At 39.1% G+C, this 26,906-nt stretch overlaps 1 protein-coding gene across 3 annotated transcripts in view; it reads right to left on the reverse strand.

Moving 5' to 3' along the window:
* Positions 1-26,906, reverse strand: part of adarb1 (adenosine deaminase RNA specific B1) — a 68,756-nt gene that overhangs the window by 14,909 nt on the left and 26,941 nt on the right. For all 3 annotated transcript variants that reach the window (XM_062961627.1, XM_008109206.3, XM_062961616.1), the window contains 3 exons: positions 17,758-18,686; positions 9,199-9,313; positions 5,688-5,856 (listed from right to left, as the gene is read on the reverse strand). In XM_062961627.1, the coding sequence (XP_062817697.1) occupies positions 5,688-5,856; positions 9,199-9,313; positions 17,758-18,686 (1,213 nt within the window). The remainder of the gene's footprint in view (positions 1-5,687; positions 5,857-9,198; positions 9,314-17,757; positions 18,687-26,906) is intronic.

Genomic DNA, 26,906 nt, shown 5'->3' on the forward strand with positions numbered 1-26,906 from the left:
GCTTTCTAAATTTTCATCTGGAAGCAATATGAAATATATAGTCCTAACAAATCAATTAAATAGTAAATCAGCTTCCTATTTTTGACTACACATAAAGTACTACATGGTTGTTTGAAAGGTACAGAAAACACTTTATACTCCAGAAACTTCATTTTTGTGGCTGCCACAAACTAGGTTGAATTGGTTGAGACTCCTAAGATATTTATTGAAAAACTATAGTAAAATGTGCTGCATGATGTCCCGCAAAAACAATTTTTTTGCAGTTTAATAAACTTTTTCCATGTTTTTATGATAAAACAAATTAGGAAATTACATTTATAACTCAGGAACAAAGATCGTCTTACATATGTGTCGTCATATACATAGGGATCACCAAACGCAACATTGCCCAAACACGAATCAAGGAACATGAAAGGCACTGCAGACTAACTCAACCAGAGAAGGCAGCCATAGCAGAGCACCTGATGAACCAACCTGGACACTGCATATTATTTGAGAACACAGAAATGCTGGACCACTCTAACGTCAGACTACAAAGAGAAGCCACTGAAATCCACAAGCATGTGGACTATTTCAACAGAAAGGGGGAACCATGAAAATGAACAAAATCTGGCTAGCAGTATTAAAAACCCTCTAAAATCTGGACAGTAAATAAAGAACAACACTCTGAAAACAGGATAATTCCAGGCATGAAACAATCAGGGCCAGCTAGCACTTCCCAACAAAGGATTCCCCCAGGCAGGAATCAGCCAGGCCTGGAAGCTGCAAGGCCATCAAATGCTAATCAAGGTGATTAATCACAATATCCACACTTGCCTTCAACAGACAAAAGTTTTTTTCTCCCAACCTGGGCCTTCCACAGATATATAAACCTCCCTTGCCTAGTTTTCACCAGACCTCACAACCTCTGAGGATGCCTGCTACAGATGTAGGTGAAATGTCAGGAGAGAATGCTTCTGAAACATGGCCATACAGCCGGAAAACTCACAGCAACCCATCACCTTACATAGTTTAATCATATCTATATATATAAAAGGCTAATAGAATCGCGGCACCGAGCAAAGCAACAAAAGTAAAGGCCTCCCAACCTCCAAATTTGATAACACAACCCATCATCTATGCCTTAAGGTTGAAACAACACAAAATCACGTCACGCACCTCCACATGGACAGAACCCACAACGCACCATCGGGAGCCATGCCGGAGGGAAAGAGAAGCCCTCATGGCCGGCAGGGAAGAGGAAAGGCAGGCAATGGGAAAAAGCTGTCCCCTGGGTCCTAGCGCCCGCCCATCAGCCAAATTATTTACAGTAGAGTCTCACTTATCCAAGCCTCGCTTATCCAAGTTTCTGGATTATCCAAGCCATTTTTGGAGTCAATGTTTTCAATATATCATGATATTTTGGTGCTAAATTCGTAAATACAGTAATTACAACATAACATTACTGCATATTGAACTACTTTTTCTACCAAATGTGTTGTCTAACATGATGTTTTGGTGCTTATCTCCACAATCTCCACCATAAAAATAATAATAGAATCCTACAGTCACACAGATAGGAGAGACCCCTAAAGGCCATCCAGTCCAACCCCTTCCTGCCATGGAGAACACAATCCAAACATTCCCAACAGATGGCCATACAGCCTCTTGAGAATGATAATGCTAATAACAATATCATGGAATCCTCATGTTTCCAGACAGCCCTAAGAATCATCCAGTACAACCTCCTTCTACCATGCAAGACCACACAATCCAAACACTCCTGACAGATGGCCATCCAATATCTCCACAATCGCCACCATAAAAATAATAATAGAATCCTACAGTCACACAGATAGCAGAGACCCCTAAAGGCCATCCAGTCCAACCCCTTCCTGCCATGGAGAACACAATCCAAACATTCCATACAAGAGGCCATACAGCCTCTTGATAATAACTATACTAATATCACGGAATCCTTATGTTTGCAGACAACCCTAAGAATCATCCAGTACAACCTCCTTCTACCATGCAAGACCACACAATCCAAACACTTCTGACATCTGGCCATCCACCCACTATATAATAATAATGATGATAATAAAGATAATAATCATGATGATAACAGCAATAATAATAATAATAATAATAATAATAATAATAATAATAATCATAGAACTATACCATCCAATAATTTGGAGACACCCCTAACGGCCATCCACCCCAACCCTTTCTACTGTGCACCAAGACACAATCTAACCATTCACAACACTTGGACAACGTATGCATACTATATAATACTACACAGCGACAAAGACCCCCTCTACTCCCACCACTTTCACATTACACAAACAACCAAATACATACTAAACATAAAGACAACCATACAACAGACATTCAATACCACCACTAACTCAAATTTCTCACCAACACCACCAGACAACGCCACAGCAACGCGTGGCCGGGCACAGCTAGTTAAAAATAATCTTTAAAACAACATCTTTAGGTATTTGAGAGAATATAACCATTATATAGCTTAAAAACAGAAAGTTTAGAATGACAAGGGGTAACATCAAGGTATGATCAGATCTGACTTCAGATTTCTTTGAAGGACACTCATCCCAAATTTGGTAGGCAATAACTTTCTAAGGGAAAGGGCTGACATGCTTCAGATTGTTTTCAGAAAGGTCCTATTATGTCTCCTGCAGCAAAAACTACAAATGTTTGTGTGGTACATTAAAAATCAATAGTGGAATCTAGTGTTGCTGCTCCACTCACGGAATGGACTGTGTGATTCAGCAGATACCTCTGCTAATGTAAAAGAAAGGGAAACTATTTTCTTTCAAAGCCCTACCCTTCTACAGTGCCCCCACCCCATTCCCAGCAACTCATTCCAAACTATTCTGAAAGATCCTGTAATTCCCTGGAATAGATTTTCAGGGATTAAGGTAGCAGAAGTTGTAATGAATGAGTGAGAAAGACAATGGCGCACGCACACACATACATCTACATTTACACAATTAGGCTATATTAGTACTCATATTAGTACTGGTATTCTTTATTTCCATAGCAGCATAGAAACTTGTTCCATTTTGTCTTTGAAAGGAATTCAAATACTTAATGCTAACTGAGGTCTTCTCTACATTAGTCCCAGTTCTCTACACCAGAAATCAAATCTGGACATCCAGACAAAAGCCAGAGACTTCTAGTCTGTAATGCACGGTAAAACAGGTAAATCCAGTCTTACAGTACAAGAAGTCAGGGGATTCTCTGGAATTTTGGCAAAATTCCAAAGCAGCCCCACACTTTGTAGATATATGGGAAAAGGGATGGATCAGACCCATGGCATCCTCCCATTAATGTAGCAGGCGGCCCTGGAGCTCCGAGATCTCGTTGCCATCACTGGGCACCTTTGTTGACATCAGCAAAGGTACCTGTGCAACCAGAGAAAAAGAGGGAGGATTGCCCCTCTCCTTCTCCATGGTTGTGCGGGTGCCCTTGGCAACGTCAGCAAAGGTGCCCAATGATGGCCAGGAGCTCTCCCAAAGCTTTGTGACAGTCTGCCAATGATGACATTGTCATCAAAGGTAAGGGGACCAGTTCACTCACACTGGATGATCTGGAAGGCCCTGCTGTTGCTGCAGGACAGATATGGTCAGTGCAGCCAACCCTTGGGGGCAGGTTCAGAGTATTCCTACTCTGGAAAATCTCAGATTAAGTGGCATGTGTAGATGCGTACCAAGTTAGCTGCATGTGTTATACCATGAGAGGTTCCCTCAAAGACTTCCAAGAATGGCATCTTAATGGGGTAATCTGCCTGTAGGTCATGGCATGAGGGTTTTACATATCCAGCATCAGTAAGGAAAATCCATATTTTTGTATTGAATTGGATTTAAATAGTTGATGCCCAAAAAAAATCAGTTTTTTTAAAAAGTAATCTTACAATGGTTGTACTCTTTAGAAAACAAATCAAAAGTTACCACCTTAATCATTAATACTGCATCTTTTCTCCATGTTTTTCTTTGAAACTATCTATTTATTTGAAGTAGTTATACCTCTTTGGCTGAAAAAGACTCCCAGAAAGGCTTATAAATGGTTAATTTGACAATTCCTTGCCCTCAGGCTTATAATCCTAATGTAGGACATCCAGGAAAAGTGACAGCCACTGGGAGAGGGGATTAAACCATGATGCCTGTTCTTCTTTTTCCACAAACAGAGCCATGATGGTAGGAATATCACCAGCTGCTGGGAAAAGGGACACAGTAGATATCTTCTTCTCTGTCCTTCTCTCTGCCAGAGGCCACAGTAATGGAAAATGGAGGGAGGGAATAACTCTCCCTAGCTGCTGGGACCCAGGCATTAACTCATTCTGGACTTGGCCATTTCTTTGGTAAATAATTGAGCAAGAAAGGAAATACTGTCACATCAGGCTTCAGCCACTTCTCTCCATCAAGAAAGATGTACTCCTTTCTCTGTCACTTCTCTTCAAAAGAAAGGAGATGGACTCCTTTCACAGCAGACAGTAGCAATGGAAGTCTGTCCACTGAAAAAGGACTCTGTTACTTTCTCAGCAGATAGAAGCAATTGATGACTGGCTGTATTTCAGTCTGCTGAAAAAAGAAACTTCTTTCTCTGGGGAGAGAAATACAGCTGGGCTTCAGTTGCTTCTCTCCACTTCTCTCCCCAGAGAAAAGAGACAGGCTTCCCAGTAGAGTTAGCACTCAAGGAATTTGCTATCTGGAAATAAGCATGAATAGTTGCAGAAATACATGTGAATCCTTCAGCTACTCTCACCTCTGTGGGACAGTAGGTAAATGGTGGAGGTTAAATATTTCAATTATATACTATACAATATTTCCAGCTTTCAGTGACGTAATTAGTTTGTTCTCTGAAGAGAAAGGTATATATCTCATAAAACTATACACCCTGGAATTCCAATTGCATTGAGCCATAGCGGTTAAGGTGTTAAACTCCTATAATTCTACAGTGTGGATACAGCTTGAGGTGCCTAAGTAGTTCTTTTGAGATAGTGGGTTGTTGTGAAGTATACAATGATGATTTCAAAGGATTACTTTTACATTTGTTTGGGCTCCAATTATTTCTATTGTGACATAATATGGGGGAAGAGCAAATACACACAAAGACAAACACACACGTCTGCTTTGAACTTTCCATGATGCCTTTGCCATGAACCTGTATGACTCAGTTTGTGGCTCTGGCTACTTTAGGTCTGTAATTCTGCCCTGCATTTCTTGCTTCACAAGACTCCGTGGGTACTGACTGCCATTAAATTAAAAGAGCAAACAGGAAGAAATCATCTTCCTTTCTCTAACATTGGCACAAGCATCTGTTGGTTTCTATGGTCCCGCTTTTCTTTCCTGTATTTTGTGTAATTGTTGTAAACCATTTTGAGGGCACTTATTTATGGAGGTGATCCTCAAAGGCAGTATGTCAATGTCTTTACAAATAAACATTTAAATTCAAAAAAGAAAAGAAAAAGAAAAAGCCCTAATACAGTTACTTTTTCAACCATTTCAGGTGCCAAATCAAAATGTTAGGGCATGGAAATTATTCCAGCATGGAACTCACATTTTGGTTTGCTGCATCAGCACAGCACCTTATTGTCGTCAGTAACCTGTGGTTTTAAACACAACTGTGGTCAATGGGCCTTGCTTCTGTGCTAAACACCTGGGTTTGAGAAAACGTACCTTAAGAGCAGTTCAAGTTGTGTGTAGAGAAATTTAAGTAGGCATCTCCGAGCTATAATTTCTGCATGGCAGTCATTCAGTGCAAGGCCACGATCACTCATATATTCTCCGTTTATACATTTGGTTCCTGTAGAAACACTTATAACCTGAGCATCTTTCACATCAGTGCCTAGAAAATAAAATTCAAGACAAAAAAACCAATAAAGTTTTTTTTTTCCAGAGGACTTGCTTCCTGAAATACAAAAGTCATGTCATGATTTGCTTGAATGTGTAGCTTGGGAAAATCTTGCTTAAGCACAACATATTGACCTTGATGACCTTGATGAAGTATTTGAAGAAGATACTTTTTACTACAACTTCTAGAATCCATACAGGATAGACCAAAATCATTCAATCTGCACCCCAATCCCAAAGAAAAGAGAGACCAGGGATTGTAGCAAATAGCAATCAGGACCATTGCATTAATTTCCCACTTGAAATGTGGTGCTGGAGAAGAGTTCTAAAGATACCGTTGACTGCTAAAATGAAAAATAAATACATCTTATACAGTGATTCTCAACCGTGGACCACAGGAAGTCTGCAAGAAACAGAAAAGTGGTCTGTGAGAGTCTTTTACAGAAAATCTGAGTGTGGCTATTGAGGAAAGGGATTTGCAGGCATAATCCCTCCCCCCCCCCCCCCACACACACACATTTCTTCTCTTGCTGGCCTTTCCCTTTCCCTTTGTTCCAAGCAGATCCCTGGCTCTTGTTAGCACTCCCTCACTGTCCAGCCAAAGAGAGAGAAGAGCCCCCACATGCTTCCTTTTCTTTTGCCTCAAGAGCAGATAGGGAATGGAGGATACAACCCCCCTCCTTTTGCCCAATGTTGGAGCCTTCCTTCCGTACTTACTCTTGAAGAGGCTGCTGCTGTCAGAGCCCTACTTGCAAACTAAGTTAGTTAATAATTTTAACTGTTTTATAGTGTATTATACAATTTTTATATATGAGTTTTATTGTAAGCCGTCCTGAGTCCCCTATTGGGTGAGAAGGGTGGGATATAAATATTGTAATAAATAAATAATAATAAACTGCTCCTTGCAACCCAGCTTCCCACAACCTGGGTCTGCAAATGGGACTCTGACAGCACCAGCGTCAAACCCAGGCAAGGAAGAAAGTCTCAAATGCTATCATTCTTCCCCGTCCCATTGCTAGATGTTAGATCCTTTCTTCTTTGCAGGCCCATGCAGCGGGGGGCTGGGTTGCAAGGAGGAGACTACAAACTAGGCTCTGGCAGCAGCCTCCTCAAGAGTACGTAAGGAAAGGAGGGTGGCTTTTGATACCATCGACGATGATATCCTTCTGGGCTGGCTCTCTGGAATGGGTCTTGGAGGATCCTTCCTGAAGAATCGTACCCAGTTGGTGATGCTGGAAAACACCTGCTCAGACCCCTGGCCATTGACCTGTGGAGTCCCACAAAGTTTGATTATTTCCTCCATGATTTTTAACATCTACATGAAACTGCTGGATGAGGTCATTCGGAGTTTTGGAGTTGGGTGCCATCTCTACGCAGATGACACAAAACTCTACTACTCTTTTCCACCTCATTTCAAGGAAGCTCCCTGGATCCTGGACCAGTGCCTGGCAGCTGTGATGGACTGGATGAGGGCCATATGAAGCTTAATCCAGACAAGAAAGAGGTCCTCCTGTTCTGTCGAGGGGTTGATCAGGATTTAGGATGGCAACCTGTGCTTGAAGGGGTTACATTCCCCCTGAAGACATAGGTCCGCAGTCTAGGGGTCCTCTTGAACTCAGCGCTGATGCTTGAGGCTCAGGTGTCAGCAATGGCTGGGAGGGCCTTCACACAATTAAAACTTGTGCGCCAGCTGGACCCATACCTCATGGCTTGAATTGGCCATGGTGGTCCACACCTTAGTTACATCTAGAATTGACTACTGCAGCTCTATGTGGGGCTGCATTTGAAGGTGGCTTGGACACTGCAGTCAGTGCAAAGATCAACAGCCAGATTACTAACTGGATCTGGTTATAGGGAGAAGTTTATATATTTATATTTATTTATTGTCTGTGTGAGGAGGTTGCTCTGCCAAAGCCCCGCTTGCAGTCTCCTTCTTTCAACCCAGCCACCCTCTCGTGTTGCCTGGCCTACAAATGGAGGCTGTGGCAGCAACAACCTCCTCAATTCCAGACAAAGAAGGAAGGGCCCAATGCTGGGCAAAGGGAGGGAGCAGGAGGGGTGTCATTCATTCCCTACCTGCTTTTGAGACAGGAAGGAAGCCCATTTGCAGGCTGAGCCAGCAGAAGCCAGCAGATCAGTGAAGGCAGGAGCTCCATCACTGGCTCCTCATGAGGAGGGGAGCATGTGGGCTCGATGAGGAGATGGGTTGATGGTCTATGATGTATCCAATTTTGCCTCATTTGTCCGTGGTCTCTTAAAGATTGGGAATCACTGTCTTAGAAAAAAGAAAGCCTGGCCTGTCCCTAAAAGTGAAGATGACTAAACAGAGACTGTTGTACTTTGGATACATCATAAGAAGGCGTAGCTCTCTACAAAATAATGCTTGGTGAGGCAGAAGGGGGCATTCCAGATGGATAAATGCAACCAATGAAGCCACTGCCCTGAATCTGAAAGACCCGAGCATGGCTTTTGAAGATTTGGAGATCTCTCATTCAATAGTATCATCATTAGTCAAATTTGACTTCAAGGCTGATAACAACAACAAATGTGCTCTTTTTGGAATGATCTTTGGAAACTGTTCAGGAACCACAGAAGGACCAAAATGTTGCACCTGGACTGCTTACTACAACTGATTACAAATAACATATTATTTTCTTGTAGAAACAGATTCAGTGGCTATCAGTACATTTTTATGCACAATTTAAAGTTTTGATTGTGATCCAAAGACCTCTGTATGACTTAGTCCCAAATTATCTGAAAGATTATAGAGGAGAGGTTTTTAGAGACTGCTCATTCCTTCTCATGGGATGCAAAATTGGTTCTTCTCTTTCATCTCTTTTCACTGGCAGGTAAATATATTTTTTATTTCAACAGGTCTTCAATTTTTAACTGAGCTTGGCAAGAAGAGTATTTTAATGGGGTGTGCTATGCTTTTATCTATTATATTAAAAAAAAATTAAGACTGCTTTAAATATTTTAACAGAATTCTTCATTTTTTGGATATGTCAAATTAATGTTTTGATTTTATATTATAAGATGCCTTGGATGCCATATTGAAAGAAAGGCAGGGTGACAAACAAACAAACCAATAAATAAATTTAAGGGGGGAAAACAGTTGTCAATTATATACAGGTATTTCACTATGGCTCCATCTACACTGCCATATGTAGAGTCGTATAATCCAGTTCAAAGCAGATAATCTGGATTCAGAAACTGAATTATATGGTAGTGTAGATCCATCCTATATTAAACAAAGGTAAACTACATATGAAAGGATATTTCACATGCCAACAAGCAACAACACACCATATCAGCATGGGTGAACATTGGTTTTTACCTGTTGTCATGACGACACCAGCTAGTACTTTTCTACGTGCATGGGGTGATGTAAAATTATCTGTCAAACTGCTGAATTTATCTACCACCAAGCGTGCAACAGCATCAGCTAAAACCTGCAAAAAACACAAAAATACATTGAATACTCGAACAGATCTGTTGGTACCGACTGTAAAGAATCAGCTTTGAAACTACCTCTTTAAACATTAAAAATGGATTTTTAAACCAGTATAATACACCTGCCACAACTAATAAATACTATTGTTTTTAAGCTCCACTAATTTAGAACGTTAAACAGTGTGAAGCCCCATGCTTTAGGGCTTTTGTCATATCACTCTGGTTTCTGTGGCAGAACATAGTACCCATCATGGAACCAATTATCTCAAATGTAATAACTCACATAACATTCAAATTTTAATCAGGTTCTTTATGACAAAAATCCAATGAAAAGAAATTACTATAGAGAATGAACATCACTGAACTGAAAAGCAAATTCAAAAGGTAAATGTTTAATTGATTTCAGACCATATGGTAGCAAAAAGTAGTGTTCCACAGAGGTCAGTCCAAGGCCCATTTATTAGTGACTGAGACAGAAGGATGATAAATGAAAAAATCTTTAAAGCAGAGCTTTCCAAACTCTGTGTTAGTGTGTCAGGTGCAATGTGCAGATGTGTTAAGTGAACATAATCAGAAACCTTTGAAATTATGTGAAATAAGAAATAAATCATATTTTAAAAATATAAATGAAGGTTTTCATGAGATATGCTTTATGTGATATGTTTGTGATAAATTTATGAACCCATACATTTTGTTATTACAATTTATGTATGTGTTCATATTTCTTATAAGGGGTTGGTTTAACCTTTGGTTTCCAGTTACACAAAATGATGCATGTCTAAAAAATGTGTCATCAACATGACATGCTTGAAAAGTTCTGCTGTAGATAATGTCCAATGTTAAGGAACTGCAAATGCTTCAGCAGACAAAATTGAATTGCACTCACATACACACACTTATCTACACTGAGCACTTCAATAGGTTTGAGAGAAATCAGTTTACCTGTGGGGATGATTAGACTGACATGTCTGGAACTGTTTTGAGGCCAGGAAGGTGTTTACATTAACCATGGAAGGTGGCCTAAAACTGGGTCCAGAATCTGCTGTATCTGCGGAATCATAGCAGCTGGAGAATGTGGAGGTTGTTTCTATTTCCACACTAGTGCTCCAGAGGCATATGAGGCAGGAAAAGGGGGGAAAGTGATAGTTAACAGTGGAGGCAATCAATTATCTGTGTGTGGGGGGGAGGGGGGAGGGGCTCAATTACTCTCCTGATGCCCTTTTAACTTGAAGATGTGCTCCAGTGCAGGCAGGTGTCTATAAAGTGCTTTGCATTCTGCAGAGCCATTTTCTCCATGTGATTTAGTTTAGATATGCTACTCTCTGAAGTGCATTAAGGGGTTTAACTTGGACTTTCCCCCGCCTTTGCTTGATGTGGTTTATGTTTTGTGCTGCAATGTGCTTTGATGTCACACATTTTGTAGCCAATGCATTTTGAAGCCAGCTTGAGACCAGATTATATAGTCAGTGTAGATGTGCCCTAGGATAGACTCACTGAATCAACTGTCAGGGTACGTTTATGTTAATCCCCCCTTTTAATGGGATCTATTCAAGTGGGGAGTAGACATAAGCAAAATTAAATTTTAAAAATAATCTCAATAAGTGGGAGCGTATAAGTGACAGATATATTAAAAACCACCTTTCAGCCTAAATCAGCAGTTCTAAAACTGTGCTCCACAGAGCCCTTCGGACTCCACAAAGCAATACAATAATAGCACCTAATAAAACAATTATATTACAATAATAGCACCCAATAATAGCACTCAATAAATCAAAGGTTATTGAGAAGTGAGAGGTCTATGAGAAGGAGACCCAACGTATTTCACTGCAAAGGGGTCAGACTGCCATTAAGCCTGTTCTTAATAATCATCAGTCTGTTAACAGATTTTACTCTCGATCTCGAGAGTCTTTTAAAAAGCTGTTAAGGCTGATTTGCTGTTTTGCAAACAAACAGAGATTTCTGTACATCTCAAGTAAGATGTGAGGCAGAAGAAAACCTCAATAAATGCAATGGGATTTACTCTCAGTTAAGTATATGGCAGATTGCCGTCCACATCCAAGCCCCAATATTATTACTGACAGCATGTAAATGCCAAGAGAACATTTGCTGGGCTTCTGCTATTATTGGCTGCATGATGTTGTTTAGCAGTAACTACGTCAAAGGCATGAGGCTTCTGGCTTCATCCAGCTGCAATTACACAGCTGGGGAAAAGGAGCAGCTGCTGCCATCCCAGACCTTCAGAGAAAGCAGATTAGCTCTTCATAGAATCGTAGAGTTGGAAGAGATCACAAGGATCATCTAGCCCAGGCCCTCACAACCTATGGCCCTCCAGTGTAGATTCAATCTAAGGCCCCTTCTAACACTGCCATATAATCCAGTTTCTGATCCCAGATTATCTACTTTGAACAGGATTATATGAGTCTACACTGCCATATAATCCAGTTCAAGGCAGATAATCTTGATTCAATATGGCAGTGTAGATGGGGCCTAGGTCTTCCAGTGTGGTGCCATGCCAAGCTTTTGGCTTAAATATAGGGTTTACTGTTATCCAGTTTCAGTAACAATTGGTTATATTATAACATGTAACCTCCAGGATTCCAGCCTACATTGTGGTCTCATATTTAGTCTAGTACATGAAAGAATGCACACTAAACAGCAACACATAATATCTCTGGAAGATTTTGCACAATTCAGATATTGTTTTCATATGGTTTTGAATTGATGTTCCTCCAGAACAAGTTGTGAATAGTAAGGCTAGCTTCTCATATGGCAATTTAAAGTCTATGCCAGAGATCTCCAAACTAAGGTCAATGGGCCAGATGCAGCACTTCAAGGTCATTCACTTGGCCCGCACCCTAAACTTTAGACTTAGAATCACCCTACGTCTGAAATGACTTGAAGGCAAACAACAACAACAATCCTAATTACGCTGACTCTCGTCTCAAGCCAGTTAAACAAATAAATGTCTTACTCATCCTAGCTGTTTAGGTGTCCAATGTGTTGTCGAAGGCTTTCATGGCCGGGATCACAGGGTTGTTGTATGTTTTCCGGGCTGTACAGATCGGAAAACATACAACAACCCTGTTTAGGTGTCATTGTCGTACTCATCTATTGCTGTGGTTCATTACACATGTGACATGTGGAATCACTATTTTGTTTTATTCAAGCTTATATGTTACATTTTTGTTATTATCACACTGGGTCACTATTTTAAATACAATTTTATTTATTGCATACAGTTTCATTTATTTGTTCTAGCTGTTTCATTAGTTACATTTTTTTAAGTATGAGTTCTTGGTTCTTGTCCCTTCTCTTTTGTTTCTCTTGGAGTCCAGTAAATGGAGTTAGTGTGATGCAATTGCAATAATTTGGTATTTTGTTTAGCTGATGAAAAAAATGCCCATCAGTAACAATTTTAACATAAAGAATACAAAATTTAAGAATGTGTAAATTGATGAAAAGATAGTTCAATTTCTGGTTTCAAAAATCTTGACTACTCCTGGGAGTTTAGAGGTTATTTCTTGTGGAGGTAGGTGGTTCAAGAAGGTCCGTTTGACACTCAAAGAGGAAAAAAAAATCCATTCAATTGAAAGGCCCAGATGGGACATATCCTAATTTGGAATTCTCCACAAGATGAAAGAGATGAAAGATCCTCACTTCATTCTGTAGATTTGGAGGAGGAAGATGGGAGGGTGGGAAAAGGCTGGGAGATTATGACGAGCTCCTGAATTTCAAGAAGCCCGTGTTGCAAGCAAGCATCACAAGGAAGGCAGCTGTAACTCCTGTAGCTTGAACTAACTCCATGTTGGCCCCTTCTACACTGTCCCTATATCCCAGGATCTGATCCTGGATTATCTCCTTTGAACTGTTATATAATCTGGGGTAAACAGATAACCTGGGATCAGATCCTGGGATCTAAAGACAGTGTAGAAGGAGCCATTTTAACATAAATTGTATTTCTGCACCATGAGATGCCTGACTGCAATTTGACATCATTTTACAGACATGTTACAATGTACTCATAATCTATAAGGTACAACCTTGACACAGTTCTTGGAAATCTAAGAAAAGCCCCTGTTACCATAAACTGTAGTGATGGCCAAAGGTGTAGAGCACTGTTTCTTAAACTGTGGTCCCAACCCCAAATGGTATACCCTTAGCTCAATGTTGGCATCCCAAAAATTTTGGCAAGAGTGAAAGATTTCTGAATGCTGTCCATTTACATAAATCTGTTAGCAACAGCATATGGTGTTTACAATGGACTCTGCAGAAAATGCTTCAGCTGTACTCCTCAAAAAGAAAAAATCAGCCTGTTTGTATTTTTGATAATTATACACTTGGGATCACATAACAAATTCTTGGGTAGAAAGAGGTCACAAGTGGAAAACATTGAAGGAATTCTGACACTGAAAACCAGAGAGGTCAGGGGGAGGTGATATGAAGACATGAAAGTGCGAAGGAATAACAGATTTTAGAGGCCTCTGACCACTACTAGCTGCTGGATGGGGCTGGGGAAAATTTCCTATAACTTTAATATATCACTTTTAGATCTTCTAGACATCTTTCTCTGTCTGGTCACTGTCTGTCCTGGAAAGACCTTGCTGGATCTGTCAACTCATTTAGGGAAAGAACATTCTCTTATGGTCTTTTTAAAATACATCCCAAAACTAAAACACATAACGCCTGTATTCTGTTTTCTGTATTTTCAAATACCATGCCTCCAACAATTATTTTATTTCCTTGTTTAATTAGTAGATCCCAATTAATTTATTTACCATGTCAGTAGAGAATTGATACAAATAGTTATAACGTATTTTAAAAACACACAAACAAAATTAAAAACTTGGAATTATACTAGATAGTAAATCCCAATAAAATAAAGTAGTAAAAGTCTAATTTCTTCTGACAAAGCTAAAATAAGAGAAAGCTAAAACCTGATTCTAAAAATGTAAAACACAATGGAAGAACCCACAAAACAATTAATTTTAGAAAATATATTGTTAAAAAATAACAATAAAGACAAAAATACAGCAAAGCACCCGACACATAAAATGGCTCTTCCACACAAACATTAATTCATAAAATTGCTCCATAAACAAAAAGGCCTTTGACCACAAGTGAAAGGAGAGAAGTATGATCACCACAAATGTAAGAATTAACTTTTATTTTTAAACAGAAATTAGGAGCCACAAAAATTTTGATGATATCTATCAAGGCACTGGGAACAACAGGTTAAGTATCACTTATCCAAAATGCCTTGGACCAGAAGTACTTTGGATTTCAGTTTTTTTTTGGATTTTTGAATACTTGTTCTTGTGTATACACATATAATAAGATATCTTGAAAATACTCATATAAAATATTAAAACAGAATTAAACCTAGATTTGTTAAAACATATAAGTTAAAATCACCTAAAATCATTAAATAATTAAAACCCTATATAGCTGCCCCTGGCACATTTTTAAAGCTTTCTGCCTTAATAAAGGTAAAGGTTTCCCCTGACGTTAAGTCCAGTCGTGACCAACTCTGGGGGTTGGTGCTCATCTCCATTTCTAAGCCGAAGAGCCGGTGTTGTCCATAGACACCTCCAAGGTTATGTGGCCGGCATGACTGCATGGAGTGCCGTTATCTTCCTGCCGGAGCGGTACCTATTGATCTACTCACATTTGCATGTTTTCGAACTGCTAGGTTGGCAGGAACTGGGGCTAACAGCGGGAGCTCATTCCGCTCCCGGGATTTGAACCTGGGATATTTTGGTCCGCAAGTTCAGCAGCTCAGCGCTTTAACACACTGTGCCAACAGGGGCTCCTCTGCCTTAATATCTACCTAAAAAATATTTTAGCCTACAAAAGGTTGAGATCTATACATTATTTTAAATTTTCTACTTGAAACAAAGTTCGTAGACACTGAACAATCAGAAAGCAAAGATGTTTCTATCTCAGTATTTCTGATATCAGAATTTTAGATAAGTGACATCCAACCTATACAACCCTAGTATAATTCATTGTATAGTGCTGTACAAAATACAGTTTTCAGTGATTTAAATAATTATAATCAGTTTTAGCTCCTCCAGTAAAACAACAAGGTGTTATTTGGGTGTTTAATAGGAAGTAATTTGCTGAGTTATCTTTGGATGTTTGCTCCTCACTGAGAGTCAAAACAGTGGTGTATGTGGCCAGTTTTATAACTATTAGCAATATATTGTATTCCTTCGCATAGTAGTCACTTTTGGTTAAAAAAGGGGATGCAACTATTACATGAGGAAAATTGTTTGCAGCCCACACACCTGCCAGCAAGAGTTATGAGACCTCTCTCAGCTGCCTGCTGGAGAGAACTGCAAGGCCTCCCTCAGCTAGCAGCAACTGAACATCTGCCCCTCAGAGCTATGTCTGGGAAGCCCCGTAACTCCAAGTGGCAGGTGCACAGGCAGGCGGTGCGACTATTATGCAAGGAATCATAAAATACCACAACTGGGACCCCTGAAAGGGTACGTGACCATTATGCAATGGTGACTATTAGGCAATGAAATATGATATGTCCTGAAATTATATATATGATATATAGTCAAAGTCCTTTAACTTTATTTCTTTTAGCATGTATTTTCACACAAGTTCAGAAGAAGTACTGGTGTCATAATCTTAACAGTCTGAAATACATTAATGGATAGAAATTGGCTTTTAGGGAAATCGCATCCTCTGTAAATGCACTTGAATAATGGAAATTGTTGGGTAGGAAAATTACAGGAATCTACAATGCGAAAAAGATATTTATTTCTAATAATTGTTTGGAACCGTAATTTCATGTCTCAGAAGGAGTGCTTTTACTATATGACCTGAGCATTTGAGTCAGTCATGGGCAAACTTTTGCCCTCCAGGTATTTTAGAATTCAAATCCAGAAATCCCAGCCATCTTACCAGCTGTTAAGAATTGTGTACCAGCTGTTAGGTATCGTGAGTTGAAGTCTAAAACACCTGAAGGGTCAAAGTTTGCCCATGCCTGAATTAATCAATTATTGCATAGTAATACTTGTTGTAGATGCTGTAATAAGATCACAATTCAGTTTTCAGGAGAAGGTAATCTCAGAAAAGCACCAACTTTAAGCATTGGGCTACTTTCTGAACTGCCAACCATCTATGATCTGTCTGGAACACACTATATATATTTTCTTAAAAGGATAAAAATAATTGCAATGGTTACAGATGTGTACAGTAGAAAAGGAGTGATTGTAATATGTTGGATAATTTATTTTAAGCCCTGATTATCTGTATTTCGGGTGAAGGATTAAAACACAACTGATTAAGTGAGCAATAAAATTTATATAATGCTTCCAGCTCGTTGTATGGAAGTCATTCCTGTTGGCACCATTTATCATTTCTGAAGTTCTCTTAATCTGAAAAGTGAATTATAGTCTTAGTCATAACAGCTGTATCGGCTTTCACCAGCCATAGGAAGTTTGCCAGAGAGATACACAAAAGGAATTACAGTTAGGATCAAGTTAACCCAAGATACCAGGAAAACCTGTATGACTTGGGTTTACCTTTATTATAGAACAATTGTATTGTTCTATATAGAACAGTGGTTCCCAACCTTTCGTCCTCTCGTTTTGGACTTCAGCTCCCAGAAATCCCAGTCAGTTTACCAGCTGTTAGAAACCACTCATGTAGAGAGTTTTTCCATAACCATATTAACCAGCTCATACTGGCAGTACAAAGCACTGACACAGTTCTTTCAACCCTCTCTCATACACTTTTCCCCTTACCTCCAGAAATCCACTAATCAGACTCTACTTTGGTTCAATCACACAATTTTCTATTTTCTCAAAGATATAAACTGCACTGCACTTCAATACTAATGTTATTAAAAAGAACTGGGAGTATTTGAAGTACTACATATACTCATGTATAAATTTTTAAAATGTCAAATAATTGACCCAAAAATCCTGGGTCAATTTACTGATGGGTCAGTGTAAACACTGTACCTCAACTGCTATCCACAAAAAAGGAACAATTTCTCTCCCTGAGTAGTGTTCAAAGGAGAGATCTTAGTATGTCCCAGAAGAATCTGAAAGAAGCACCTATTCCCCTCTTTTCTTTGACTTTTTGAATATCTGGGCAGAAAAAAATATTGGCAATAGGAACCAGAGATAGTGTGCCCCCTGAAGCAGTGTGAACTTTCCCCCTCTCTGCAGACTGACTTTTGATTTATACAGGTTCTAATCCATAATTTCAGCCCTCAAACCTGATCTCAATTTATACATAAGGTTGAATTATACATGAGTATATATGGTAGATAAAAGTTTTAGCTTTGTCAGAAATTATGAGCTAAAACAATTAAAACAAAAACTATCCATATAGTGTGTCTAATTAAACACACACACACAGTAAGAATATAGGTTCTCTATACAAAAAAACATGGTAAAGGTAAATAGTTTTATTTTCTCACCTGTGGTAGGTGTAACTGCAATCCCTCACTAGGAATAGGCTGATGAGAAGGAGTTTGATCCAGCTGCATGTTAAACAAGGATGCCAGTGCTGACTGAGCTGCCCGGGCCTTGGCAAGTTTTTTGTTTCTTCCAGACCCTTCAAATGTGTGGCCATCCACTGACACAGCCATCACAAAATTCTTAGCGTGGCTTTCTCCGCTTTCTGAAAGGAAGTCATACTTCAGCCCTGGCCGGAGTTCATTCAGTATCATGACTGGATTCTTTCCGCTTGTTGATGGGTATGGTGATGGGGCAGGGAGAGAGGACTGACTAAGGCTACTAACCCCAGCAGATGATAAGCCGTAATCAGCAGTAGAGCTAAAGGAACCGTCTCCATTGGAATCCAAATAAAAGGAATGATCTGGGTGAGCTGGGTTTTCAAAGCCATTGAAAAGCGTGTCTGGGAAATCTGCCTGGTCAGAGGTGAAGTCTGTATTAACTGAAAGAGTTCTACCCATTGCTAGGTGTGCTTCAGAGGCATTTGGGAACTGAACAAAGGACCTCAGGGCCTTCTCTGCAGCATGGAGCTTCGCTTTCTTTTTTGTAGGGCCAGAGCCTTCAAACGCCTGCCCATTCACTTCTACTGCCATCACAAAAACAGGAGCGTGAACTGGTCCTGTCTGGGAAATCAGCTTGTACTGCAATCCAGGCTTGATCTCATTCAGTTGCATCAGGGCGTTCTTGGGCAGGACGGGGCCAGGTGTTTTCTTCCTCTTCTTTGGGCGGAACTTGGAGTGGCCATTGTTCCCCTCTTCCAAAGGTCGCTTCCTGCTGCCAGAGCCACCACCATTGGAGAGCTGATTCCCCTCCCCGATACCTTGCACACTCCCATCTTTAGATGAAATGTTGTCCATGTTGCGGTTCTCTTTAACATCAGTGCTGCCTGAACCTGTGGTGCCCAGAAAGAGTAACTTACAATGCCTTCGTTGCAGGACCTTGTAAATGTAAAATTTACAGATTCCTTTATCTATCTTTGCAACTGGTTAAGTGATGTGTGCTTAGATTTTTAGAACTGTATTCAATATATTACTAATTATAGATTATATATTCCAAAGAGACACATTGATGAAGTATTTAGATAATACTTGATACTCAGATGTGATTATAATGTTGCATTCAGGAACAGCTATTAAAATCAATATGCTATATTATTTCCATCATTCTAAAACGAAAACTAACCAAGTAGCAGAAAACAGTTCATTTCATATCTGATTCCCCTCAAGCATCTGAATCTAGATGACAGCCGCCTAGGTCTACTCCTGTACCAGACACATGCTTGTATGTTTTCAAGGAGGAATATTCATCCATTCAAAGATCTGCCCATTAACTTCTACCACCATTAAGAAAACAGGAGCTTGAACTGTCATTAACTATTCTAGTGTTATTTCCTAGAATAAATTTTATACATCAGTGGAAGAATGACCATACATACTAGGCATGCCTTCCAAATTGACCAGCCACTGCCATCAGGATCACTACACATGGGCACTTGGCTTTAGTTTGTGAGTGCCAGATGATGACAGCATGTGCCAGTGTACAGTGACTATTCCATTCAAGTGTAGTCGCTGGTTAATTTTTGCTCTTCAGACTAATTGTGGAGAAGGGACTAAAGCAGTGGTTCTCAACCTGTGGGTCCCCAGGTGTTTTGACCTACAACTCCCAGAAATCCCAGCCAGTTTACCAGCTGTTAGGATTTCTGGGAGTTGAAGGCAAAAATATCTGGGGATCCACAGGTTGAGAACCACTGGACTAAGGGGTGCACTGATATTTGGCTGAGAGAGAACAACCAGATCTAAGATACCAAACTGAGAGAGAAGGCAGAGTAGCAGAGCATCTTTCCCCAATAATAAAAAATACTTTGCAGGAAAATCCAGGAGTTGCCACAGGCTATCTGCAAAACTGATAGAGGAAAAAACTGCACATGTATGTGTAATTCATATCACTAGGGACTATTCCTACCAGAAGGACTGGGAATTTTGCTGACAGAAGGAGAAACAATTGGTCTGGAGCCCCCTGGGTTCACAAAATTCTTTTTGCCCACCATTGCAACTCAATTGCTTCAGTGTGCTAACATATATGTATAATATAGAGTTACAGCAACTTAATACCACCATAACTTCCATGGCGCCATCCTACAAAATTCCTAGGACAACAGCCCAGGAGTCATGAAGGCAAAGAAGTCAAAGAACAAACCCCAGGATTTCATAGTAAGGAGCCATGGCAGTCACAGAGATATCAAAGTGCTGTTACTGTTTAGTTGGTCTCTGCTTGCTGCCAAATAATCGGTTTACTGCAGAAAAAAGAGGAAGGAGCAAAAACAGAAAATGAGTACTTTAAACCTGTTATTCCTCTTATTAATTTTTATAATTTCAGACACATGAGGTTGCATTTACTGACGTCTGAAATATATCCTATGCATGGAAAACTGTTTTTATAAATATTACAAATTGCTCACAGCATGGACCATAGTCATCAAGTATACTATCAGAAAAGAAATTGGGATATTCTTCCACCTCTGATCTAGCATGCTATTATGAGAAGAACAGATAGTGTAGTAAGACACACTAATGGAACACACAAAACTGTAGCAATGCTCATTATATGTTCAAGACAACATAATGGAAACAGAATCACTATTATAGGATAGTTCTATTATTCTATATGTTATAATGAGAGAAACACACTGGAGTTGCTAGAATATAGTGGAAGTAAAATAGCATCCACACAAACGATATGGAAAGTAGGGTTGTTGTATGTCTTTCGGGCTGTGTGGCCATGTTCCAGAAGTATTCTATCCTGACGTCTCCTGATGGAAAGTAATCTGCCTGCAAAAAAAAAGCCCGAAAGAATTCCTACAGACCAATATTTATTTCCAAAATTGTAGTTCCTATTAATATTACTAATGGTTAAATTGTTTTAATAATGTCAAAATATAGAAATAATAGGGAGCTGGGCATAGTGAAAGCAGTAAGAACAGCCTATTTTGCTGGGAAATGGAAAAGAAATGGTTAGTGAAAATCGTTTTGGGTCAGCTGAGCTGTGAGTAGATCTATTTCGACATAGCCTCATTTTCACTTTCAGCTGTCCTTCCAATGATGAGATGGTTTTTACAAAATAAAAATCCTTTCAACATTTACAAATAAGCGAATAAAGGCATGCTGATCAGTGGTAAAGCACGCCACACTTCTGTCATTAGAAACCGCTTAAGACAACAGTGTCAATACTTTAGCAAATTAAATATTTGACTACTAAAATCATTTAAAAGGAAAAACACAGAAAGACTCGACGCAATGGCATAAATGGATTCAACATATAAGGCAGATGGCCAACAGATGTAAACAGAGGGCCAGGAACCCAAGTGAAAGGCAAGTGATGGGGTAAAGGGATATATCTAAGGAACAGCTGGCACTCCCAGATGTTGAAGGGTCTTTAAGGCTTGGTGCAAGGAAAACATACTTGAAAGGAACTCTGCTAAATTCAGAGCCATGAAGGATCGTCATACCAAGGGAGCTCTTTGTGAAGCAGCAGAACATTGAGATTGGAAAGCTGTCAAGGTGAATGAATACAGAGATGTGTCGAAGCTCCCCTAAGTGAGCATCATTTCACCCCTGCCCGGCTATGGCTTAAATATGTCATTAAATTCATTCTTCTTAAAAGTAATTATTCAAGATCTGAACCAGTCACACAAAACTGACCTCCCTGCCCACCACCACTACAGTTGGATTGGTAAAGATGGCAGCGGCTGCAGGGATGGGAGTGTGTTTTAAGTGGACTTCTCAATCCTGTCATGTATTTTTGATTTGGGGCAGCAAAAGAGAGAAACTCCAGAAAGAGGAAGGAAAAAGATCAACAACTAAGCTGTCCTCTTTCCGCAAGAGGTCTGCATGACCTTATACACACATATTTTCCAAACATTGGAGAGTTTGAATGTTGTTTTTAAAGTTACATAAAATAAAACTACAAAAACAAAAAGTGGTCCTTCATCTAAAGAAGACAAGAAAATAAACAGTGCTAAGAGTCCAAAGCAAGAGTAGCTCCCAGACACAGTTCCTACTGGGCAACCACAATGCCCTCATATGTGCAATCTTACATGGCATCTAGGTGGAACTTTCCTAGCTGTTGCCAGTAATTGGTCCATCTTTTTTCTTACCAGAAAAAAATCCACACAGAAGGAAAGAAAGCATGAACTGTGCCTTTTGACTAACTGGATCTGTCTTCTAGAAGCATTCCTAGCAGGAAACCTCTAAGAAAATAGGGAGTTTGTAAGGGTGAGTCAACAGAGAACTTGGAACTAAGGGAGTGGGCAAGTACAATTTTTCATATGGAAGAACTGAGGATTCTGGAAAAAGTTGTAACCATGGATTGGCTAAATCGTTTGAATACTTTCAATCTATATAAAACTGAGAAGCTTTTCAATTATTCTCTTGAAATAGACCAACAAAATTTGATGTACTTTTTGAGGACAAGAGCACTCCCTGTTAGGCATACCTGGACAGGGAAGAGAGGGTAAGAGGGAAGAAACAACCAGGTGTCAGCATCTAGTATACTGCGACAATTGCTAAGCCTGAAATCATCTATCAGTCCCCACCAGAGCTAATGCTTTCCCTTGCCTGGCTTCCCAATATTCAATAGCATCCTGCCCCCCAACCTTGATTACCTTTCTCTGGTCATCAGGCTTCCGCTCCTGTTTACCAGAAACCAAATTTGTTGCTCAGCTCCCCACCAAAACACAGGGCTACGTTTGTTAGAGATACCCACTTACACAAGGAATAGACTGTCAAGCACAGCAGCCCCACTGCTGATGAGGCCTGGCTGGCAGTGGAAGGAAAGCTGTTCAGCGACCTTTCAAAATCAGGAATTAGGTCTAGATGCCACATCATCAGGTTTTCTGTCCCTGCTCCATCTGAAGTGTCACTTCTCACCTCACAGGGTCATTTAACATCAACTGCTCCTGTAAGAATGACCAAGCACGAGCAAGGCAGCTGCTCCAGAAGGATGTTTTTGATTGGTTATGCATGTTCTGCATTTCATAAAATGATGTGAGCTCCTTTGGGGTCAAACATGGGATACTGAATCATGGCTGATGATTTCCCCCCTGCTGCAGATCACTTCAGCCCTCACTGCTGATTCTTCTGGCTAGAGATCCAGCCAGTCAAAAGCTAGAGATCCAGACTGTTCCCCCGTCTTCCACTAAACATATCATATACTACTTCAACAAATAAAGCCACACAAGTAACCTTCCAATTCTTCTTTACCTTAAAAGGATTCAAATTAGTCTATCAACAAACTAGAGGCTTTAGAATACACGCTAACACAAAACATTTAACATAATACTGTATGTTTGAGAACTGAAGCCTTAACAATAATGCAGAAATATAGCTTCTAAACGTTTTGGTACAAATATCAAGAATTTCTTTAAATATGTTAAACATGCTGTTGCTTATGAAGCAAGAAAAGGAAAAATACAATTCTATTTTGCACAACCGAAATTTCCAAACTAGAAGTGTTAAGATGCCTGGAATATATTTAAAACATTTAAGGAGGTCCGACTGGAATTCAAAATTTGCTGTTCTAGATTAGTGTGTTTTCCATTTATCTTAAACTCATCAATTAGAAGCACGCACACACCACTTCAGCCAGTTAACAAAGTTGATGGAACAGTAATTAAATTTTCATTTATAACATCCTCCAGCAAAAGCTTGATAGGTTACTCCTTTCGGTGCTCAAAAGAACAGAAAATTAGAAGAGACTGGGTAGAAACACACAGGTTAAAATGACAAAAAATATGCACTTGTACAATAGTGGCAAATAAAATAAAATAAAAGCAATAAATATTACCAAATGTCTAAGATGCTAACTATACACAGTTAAACCATAATAGTGAAGTTTAAGCATGAATAATTAGAGCAAGTACTGGACAACCTCTATTGAAAACCACCATAGTGAAAGCAAATTATTAGAATTCAGGACCAAATGATGTTTCTAAGGAAATGTGGCAGCTATTTGAAAAAATAATTCCTTGGTTCATCCTCAAGTTTTTCTAATAACACGCAAACCTCTGAGCACTTCCAAATGGCAGGTGGACAAAGCATAAGAAGGACACTATAATTAGCATGAACATGTATGAGAAGATCTTCATATATTTCTAAGGTACCAAGAGATTAAAATACAGGAAAGGGGGAGGAGGGCATCAAACATTTTCCTGTAATTAAGTTTACTATAAATATGTAGTTGGCTGGAACTAAATTAAAAGCTTTTTATCTCTCATTTCTATAGACTCTGCTGTTCACAGAAGTTGTTTCCCTTCTCTACTGCTTCTAATCGCATCACTCTTGCCTCATATGTATCCTACTTCCCTGGGCAATACAAACAAATCATGAGTTATGTGATACCACAATATGTGACCAGTCAAATCTAGTAACCTAAGAAACCAATAAAGCCAATTCAGAGTGAGGGCACTTGAAATGAGAACACTTCTGGTCTATTTGCAGCCTGCATCAAGGGGGTGGGGGATGGTTTTTGCTTCTGTGTTCCTCAGGTTTCTGTAACATAGATTTTTCAGAAGTGTGTGCCATGCTCCTTTGGCATAATTATGATATGATAGGACATATAGGATTCTTCCTCATAACTGAGAAGAATCCAAAATGCCCTTATCATATCAAAAGGGCACAACCATACAATTGAGCACTTAATTCCTTTAGACTCAAATAAAATTTAATTACAGCCTAGTACGCTGGACAATCACTCTTGTGCCTATAATTGTTCATACAAGGAACAGAGCAAGGTATAAGGAAGCTATTCTGCATTGGCATGTCCATAAGAAGTTAACATGTTTGAAAACTGATATTTTGCACAAAAGTTGATCTATCTATGTAACATTCAACAGCTACCTACCAAACAGATATAGATTTAGTCTAAAAGGGTCTAGGATTTGGGGTCAATGTATTTAGAAGAGAAATGTAAAGATTATAGGCTGACTATAATGGTCTACTGGGAGCTGTTTTGGAAGCTTCTTCCCATCTGTGCCATTCCCAAGACTGCTTGGTATGTCTCAGTCCCCAGAATTAGTGTTGGGGTGCAAAGGGAGCTGTATCATAGAGGAGAGGGTCACCCAATTCTGAATCTGCTGTATTTTGACATTCCACCAGGAGAACTCTGGATGCTGACTTTTAGTTTCAGATTTATACTTACATGGAGATTACCATGGCCACAAAAAGCAATCAGAGTAATACAAACTCTTTACTGAATTTTAAATAATACATCCCATAACATCTTTCAAATACTCAAACAAAGGATTGCCCTTGAAAGAAATTAAGAAAAATAAAACTCCATCATTCAGTCTTGTAAATGTTGTGACTTTTTAATGCTTAAACATAAGCATTATCTTTAAAAATGTAAAATTAAGCATTATAGGTTTAGAACTACTCCTTTATTTATTTTTTCTTAAATGTTAAGGTCAGAAGCTAATCTTTCCAAAAGAAACAATTTTATGTCCTTGATTACTTCATTTATAACTAGTGCCTGTCATCTGTTTAGTGATCTGAATTTTTAAGTGCTAAATCACTGAACTGTCAACATAAACGGTAATGTTTTCAAACTATGCCAAGGTGATTGTTTTGGTCTATTACATCAAGAATATTTCCTTTTTCACTGTGAGTCATTGCTTGGGCCTTAAATAGAAGCCAAGCGGTTGTCAACATATTGTATTTCACTAGTTACAGCTCAGGAGAAATATGAAAACAGGGCTGGAAGAAGTAACTTAGGAACTTTGAAACACTGACACTTCTTGTAACACTTTTTGCCAAAAGTAGTAGTCAATAACAGCGTTATTATAAAACTCCATTTAAAAACAACAATAACACATTATTTTAAAAGAAAAAACAAGTACCTCTGTTTGTATGTGAACTTTATTAAATCCCAGTAAAAGTATTTTTCTGACCCAATAATTTATGAATTGGCATCAGGCAAAAAAAAAAAAAAAGGCCAATTGTTAAATAGCATGTTTCATTTGTGGCATTATTATACATGAAGAGTAAGCAATTAAATGAAACACATTACTAAAATCAACAAGGACATTCACAGATTAATAATGGTAAAATAAAATATTGGAAATACACAAATTGGCAAAAGTGTTTTGGGATAAATGCAAATGGTGCCATAAATGCCACCAGCTTTATTGATTACTCATAAAAAGTTTACATTGATATTCTTTTACTATCCAGAACCTTCCTGTAATTCTGCTGCTGACATCAGGCAAATTGGATAAATTGGATCCCACTTCAGAAGCAATCTATGAATATATAATACCATTAAAGTATGGTGTGGAAGAAGTTTCACTTGGGTTTTGATGCTGGTTTTCAGTTTTTGTATTGTTTTAATTCAGCATCTCAAGGGTACTATTGTACACAAATACAAAAAAACCCCATATCTACAAGTACTAAGTACTTTAGTTTTTAAAAATGTGTAACATGATGGATGCAATGGGCAGGATACAAAGAAGTATTTCTGACACATCCAAGGGTTTGGCTGCTCTTGCTGTTTTGATCTGAACACTGGATTTCATAACATTACTGCAAACTCATTTCGAAACATCCCAAATTACAAAGGGAGTGTTTAAGATTCATTCTGGCATACTGAATAAGTTTCATGTTTCTTTGGATCCTGGGCAAAAATATATCACTGAGTAAACGTGAGGCAATAAGCTGCAAAGAATACAGACAACTTATTTTCCAGAGGACTGAAGATGGCATGGCATGCTAAAGTATGCCACACTGCTGTATGCTGCTCATAGCATTAATTTGTGACAAACAAGATCTGCACAGGGTAGCTGTGAGTTTTTGGGCTGTATGGTTATGTTCCAATAGCATTCTCTCCTGATGTTTCACCTGCATCTATGGCAGGCATCCTCAGGGGTTTGTTGAGCTCAAAAAACTCACAACTAGTGATTTCATCCATGAAAGCCTTCGACAACATAAGATCAGCACAGTTTGGAAGAATTTAAAAAAAAAACAATTTTCTTAGATACAAGATGAGAAAAGAAATTGGTGTACATTCCTTACCAACACATGAGGAGATAGCAGGGCTTAAAAAACACCAGAAATTGGCTCAT

Source organism: Anolis carolinensis, chromosome 1, assembly GCF_035594765.1.
Source record: "Anolis carolinensis isolate JA03-04 chromosome 1, rAnoCar3.1.pri, whole genome shotgun sequence".
In the NCBI taxonomy this organism is placed as follows: Eukaryota; Metazoa; Chordata; class Lepidosauria; order Squamata; family Dactyloidae; genus Anolis; species Anolis carolinensis.